Below are 6229 nucleotides of genomic sequence, written 5' to 3' on the forward strand. Positions count from 1 at the left end.
CACTATAGAACATTCAGTAAATAAAGAAAGGAAGTACTGTATTATATGTGTTCTGAAATTTTTAAAAAATGTAATGCCTTGGCTGGCTGGATAAATTGTAGTACTGTAATCCAAACAAGAAAATGTTTAAAATCTGGGTCACAGACTAGTTTAGGCAGAAGGCTACTCTGTTTCTCTACATCATCACCACTTAGCACAGAGGCAGTTGATCCACACCCTCTTTTTACTTTGGTTTGACAGTTTTGGGGAACAGACAGAATCAACTGTAGAAAGGTAATTTTGGGTCTGAACAGACAGGCCAAAATAAAGCTGCTTTGGGTCACTTTGGAGATATGCTGTTTCAATGATACATATGTCCTAAGAGGCCGGAAGCTGTGTCAAAGCCCCGCTCCAGTCCTAAGGATTAGAGTGCAGCTTTGGGGCAGTTTCTGGCCTCTTAAGATGTGTGTGTCATTTAAACAGCATACCTCCAAAGTGACCCGGAGCAGCTTTATTTTGGCCTGTCTGTTAGGGCTCTTTAGCTTAGAGCCCTCCAGTTATTATCTCTAATGTAGGTACTGTGGAAGTTAATTATATCACACAAAGATGTTGCAACCATTAACCAAATGTGATACAGCAACTTGTAAAAATAATGATGTAAAATAGACCATGGTTCATATGCTTCAAGATACCTTTTCTTAGAATTTGTCAATGGAGCTTTAGAACAGGGAAAGCTGTAGAACATTATTTATCATCTGCAAGTTTTATAGGAATGATACAGCATAAACACCCACCGGTTTGTGTATATTTTCTCCTAATAAGATTATCAACAATAAGCCTTTATAGCCAGAAAATTCTTCCCAACATTGGAGGAAGAAATTACAACTGATTCAGAGTAAACATTTAAAATTGCTTGTAGCATTTAACCGCCAGTAAGACATCTTGTGACATTCTTGTATACTCTCATTCTCAGCAGGGCTGGCTCACAAACCATTACCAGCTAGTAGTGGCATCATTCAATTTGTATAATGCCTTTGGAATCATTAGAGAAAATTGAACACATCACATCTTGCTCATGAACATGCTCAAGCTATATATTTCTGGGGTATACCATAAATATCAGCATTGATTATTTCAGTTGGGAGTGGGACAGAGACAATTCTGGAACATACATTCAAAAGAGGCCCCATTTTTTGAATTTGTATAGTTAAGACAAACAAACCAGGAAGAAACTATAGGCAGGAACTATGCCTTAATTTCTTGCCAGTACAAACGTCTGAAGGATCTGACAGGTAGTCTTCAGTACTGTCAGATGAGCTAAGATTTCCTTATCATTTTTATTTGAGAGGAGAACAGTGTTTAGATTAAAAGAAAGCATTATAAAACCTTCCCCAGCTTATTCTTGTTTTCCTTTTCTACTCTTCTCATTCCCCACTGTATAGACCCATTTAAAAAAATACATTTATTTTTAACTTTCTTTTAAAAAATGTATAGTTTCCTTTTATCTCCATTCTTTCTTTCACTGCTTTCTATCTAATATATTTCTTTTTCCCCAGCCTCTGATTGTGCTATCATTCAACTTCAGAAAACATGGACTAAAGGGAGAAAATACTAATCTACAATCAAGTATCTGCTTTTTCCTTGCACATATTTCTGCCCAAAGAATTTAGATCCAAAAGGAAGTCATCAGTGAATTTGGAAAGTGTGAAACAGAGAACATTGCACAAAGCAAGTCTTCCCTAATGGCCTGGAATTTAGAACATTTCATAGTAAAAAAATGTTCAGTCACAAAAAAACTCATTAAAAGTGCTGTGCAAAATATTTTATCTTGGTTCTGTACCTCCAAAGGAATACAGAAATCACACTCTTCTAAAATTGCCAATTAATCTTAGTTTGAAAGTAGCAGCCATTTCTAATCTCATATTACAGGTTTCCTTCACTAGCAGCTGTTGACAGTTTTATTGTTGTAAACGTAAAAATGGTCTGCTTCAGGTCATATGTAGTATTTAGTTAAACCAGAAGCAAAGTGCTTTACATGTTGTGTTAATTTTATGTATTATAGAAATACCATAGTTTCCAAATGTTCAGATCTTTTTGTTCTTTAATAAACCTGAAGCATATAGTTTCCCATTTATGCCTACTGTACTAAACAAAAATACCAGTGTACTGTAGGTATAAATTAGGATATCAGTCGTCTAAACATGCATTTTCATGCACCTGAAAGATATAGACTCATACAACTGCCTTTCTTCCTGATTAATTTTTTTTTAAAAAATCATCAAAAGGGTTTTCAAAATAGTCCATGCTGTGATATGTATGACTGAAAGGATTACTCTCTGAACAAAATCCACAAAATGCTATTTAAGTTTGACATGAGGCAGGCTGAGAGTATCAGTACTGTCTCCTGGCTTGCAAATGCTTTGAGATGATCTTGACATTCCAGTCCTCAGAGAGTCAGTAGAGAGAGTAGTTTCCACTAATGGGTGGGAAATAGCCTCAAAAGTCTCACTTTCTCTCTCTGCTTCCAAGTCTTCATCAGTTATAAATAATTTTGATTCCCTCCATTTGCTGTATAATTCTTGACTGCCTCTTGCACTACTGGTATCACTTCCAGAAATATGTACATTCAGTTCTTCTGCTGTAGACTGTATAAGGTTTTGTACTGACAGTGATTTCCCTATATCCATTTGCGCTATTGGTTTCACTGAGATTAGGGGTTCCCCTTCTGTTTCAAGGCTTTTTCTCCACGAATTATCTTTTGTCACACCAGACTTTGCATTTTGTCCATTATCCTTAGAAGCAACAAGGCAAGCGGTGACATCAGAAGTATTTTCCTGTGTGCTCACAGGAATAATATGTATAGGTTCCAGCCTGTTGATAGGCTTTACTGATGAAAAAGGGGGTATCTGTAATGTCGTAGGTGTTGTTGGCTTCGATGTCTGGTTTATTTGGTTTAGTGTATTATTAGCTGATAGAACTACAGGTCCATCATTTGGCACCTGTGTGGCTTGACTATGCATAGTTGGACTAAAAGCATAGTAAGCCTGAGGGTTAAATTCATTTGGTGTCAGTATAAGCTGGAGGCCACATGGCATGTTGACACTCGTTGATCTGGAAACACATTCACTAGTTTGGGCAGAATTAGACAACTCTTTACTATCTACAGAACTTTGATAATCAGAGGTTTGATCACATTCAAAAGGTGGCATTTGAAATGAAGCCAAAGTTAGTGCAGACAGAGATCCTTTCTTCAAGACCTGCTGGTAAATATCTAGCAGAGAGTCTAATTTTGACTCTATAGATTGGACCTGGAAATGGAAGAAGAAAATAGTGTGTGAATGTCAAAGGATGCATGTTGTGCAGATGGTAACGAAATATACGTAATATTGCTCTTCAAATAAGAAACTTATTTTATGTGAATTTTCAGGCAATGGCTATGAGCACAGAGTGTTGGAGATCAGTTTTACATCCCTTTGGCCCTGAGGCAGCCACATTAATTTTCCAACTCTCTCTCTCTCTCTCTCTCTCTCTCTCTCTCACACACACACACACACAGATTGAGAGAGAGAGCACCCAGGGAAAACTGCAGTTGGTGGCTGCAATAGCAGCATACCACTTTCTCCTGGCACTCCTGGAAGGAAGAGGAGAGGAGGAAGAAAAAGGTGGCAGCAGTAGCAATAGCAGCTTTTAGGTCCCCTGGTCTCTGCTGATAGAAGAGGAGGAGGAGATGTGTGGCTAATAACTCTTTTTAAAATGCCTTGCATTCTCCCAAGTGTCAGGGGAGCAAAGTCATTTGGGAGATCACTGGAAAATTGGCAGTACACAGGTACTTGGTAATGGCAATTTTCCTCCTGGGAGCAAGCATGGCATTTTAAAAAGAGTTGGCAGCCACTCACACCTTTCCCTTTCAGCTGTGAACATGGAATGCTAGAACTGATGTTGCGACCTCCTCTCTCCCTTGTCCTCTTCTCCTCTTCCTTCCATTGGCAGGCAGGCAGGGAGAAGATGAAGAAGACAAGAAGGCAATGTAGGGATATGGCAGGAAAGAGGAAGGAGCACACCTTGTAGAGCTGTTATGAGAGCAGCTGTTTATGAGTACTGTGGTTTGAAGCTGAAATTGGATGGCAAACTGCAGTGGTTCAAAAATCAGCTACTTTTGGGACTCTTGGGGGACTCTCGGGGGAGACCGGGAGATACTGAGGGGAGTGCAAAAGGGAGTTTAGAAGAAGCATAAAGCTCTTCCTGGCTTACCTCAAAATGCTGGGGGAGGGGGGGGGGAAGAGTGTGATCAAAAGTTTGCCTTCCAGTATGACCAACCTCAGTCAGGTTTTACCAAAATCTCTGAAAATTCCTGATACTTCTGGGAAGCATTTCTATTATGACCATTACACTTACACTCGTACAGACTCACTGATATCTGTGAAATGTCAATAGTTGAAACTGATTGACACAGCATAATAATTTTGCATAAAATTGCCTTGTATGGGGACTTGTATGGGGACTAAAGGAAGTTATTTATCATTGCAAATATGAAACATGTTGATCAATAAAATATAACTGATCATTATTTTTCAAAGTCATGTTACCTGTTTTTCCACCTTGACTACACGCCCTAGCATGCTAAGATCATCAGCTGTTTCATTCTCTACAGTATTCTTCTCTCGACTTTTTTTATCAGGGGCAATTTGTCCTCTTCCAAGAATTTGGTCAACCCTGCAAGACAGTTAAATACACAAATATGCATCCCCACTTCAACAGGTTATATTTTTATTTTCATCTTCAAGTATACTCAAGGTTCCCTGGAATCCTTATATTAACATAGAATTATATTTTGATTATCGAGCAATTGTATTATTTTTATTTTAAATAATGTCTCTGACCATAATTGAGATACTCTGATTCTGCTGTGTGCAATTATCCAACTTGTGAGAAAGATAGTTTGAAAAAGGCGTAGGGGTGGCCTTACAATCAGCTTGCCACCTGCCAAAGCTCAGTGACAACTGTTGAGCATATGCACACTTATTAGCAGATATTATTATTATTATTATTAACCTTTATTTATACAACGCTGTAAATTTACACAGCGCTGTACATACAATCTTTTAGTTAGACTGAGGAATCAACTCCTTTTGTATCTAATTTTTAATTTCAGGCGCAAATGAAATTATAGTTGGGAAGACTACAGCCTGCAAAAGCTGACGGAAAATAAATGCTAAACGAGACTTAAAAGTATTAAAAGATATGGCCACACTAAAGACCAAGGTAATTCATAGTGAGGGATTCTTTTGTGGGAAGTTATTTTCCTTACCGTGATTGTAGACTTTTAATTCTGCACAGCATATCCAGATGACCTGCTGAATATTGTTCAATTACATCTTTGACATCATAGGGACGCAACGTTTCTTTAAACTTCCTTTTGGCAACATGAAATTTCATGATTCTGCAGAAGAAATATTAATAGTTGTATAACTTTATCTGTATGACTTTGTATAGTAAAATAAAGCCATGATGATCACATCAATCAAAATAAGAACAATCAGCAACCTTAAATTGTAAAGAGGATTCCATTTTCTTTCCATTTGTTGGTGACTCTGCTGGAAATTAGCTATGCTTAAGATGCCTTCTGCATTATAATATCAACCTTATTACCATAAATGAATGTATGAATTGTTTAAAAAACATAGGTGTCTTGAAGAGTGAATACATTCCATAAGCTGAAAAATAATGTGTGGTTTTATAAAAATTAAAAGCCAGATTCTGTTTTTAGTGATGTCAACAAAGGATTAAATTTCACATTTATAAACAAAATATAGCATAATGTTATCAATGAAACTACAGTATGTCATTAGTTTCCACTGTCTTTTGTTTCTAGGACCCCAGTGGATACCAAAATCTGTTGATGTTCAAGTCCCCTTATATATAATGCCATAGTATAATGGTATCCTTTATATAAAATGGCAAAATCAAGGTTTGCTTTTTGGCTTTTTTAAAAAAATATATATTTTAAGCTGTGGATGGCTGAATCCATGGATGCAGAATCCGTGAATATGAAGGGCCAATTGTATATGCAGTGACAGCAGCCTTGTATGTGTCAGTGCTATAATTATGTCTGAATAGGAGTAGCTGATGTGATTTAAAGCATCAAAGGGTTTTACGGGGAAAAGTGCTTCACCTTGCTTGGTCCTTTTTAATAATAATAATAATAATAATAATAATAATAATAATAATAATAATAATAATAATAATAGTA

At 37.0% G+C, this 6229-nt stretch overlaps 1 protein-coding gene across 3 annotated transcripts in view; it reads right to left on the minus strand.

The window, feature by feature from the left end:
- Positions 1–450: 450 nt before the first annotated feature.
- Positions 451–6229, minus strand: part of LOC121919082 (potassium voltage-gated channel subfamily KQT member 5-like) — a 79496-nt gene continuing 73717 nt past the window's right edge. For all 3 annotated transcript variants that reach the window (XM_042445301.1, XM_042445302.1, XM_042445300.1), the window contains 3 exons: positions 5288–5419; positions 4566–4692; positions 451–3287 (listed from right to left, as the gene is read on the minus strand). In XM_042445301.1, the coding sequence (XP_042301235.1) occupies positions 2337–3287; positions 4566–4692; positions 5288–5419 (1210 nt within the window). In that variant the 3' untranslated portion in view covers positions 451–2336. The remainder of the gene's footprint in view (positions 3288–4565; positions 4693–5287; positions 5420–6229) is intronic.

Source organism: Sceloporus undulatus, chromosome 1, assembly GCF_019175285.1.
Source record: "Sceloporus undulatus isolate JIND9_A2432 ecotype Alabama chromosome 1, SceUnd_v1.1, whole genome shotgun sequence".
Classification (NCBI taxonomy): Eukaryota; Metazoa; Chordata; class Lepidosauria; order Squamata; family Phrynosomatidae; genus Sceloporus; species Sceloporus undulatus.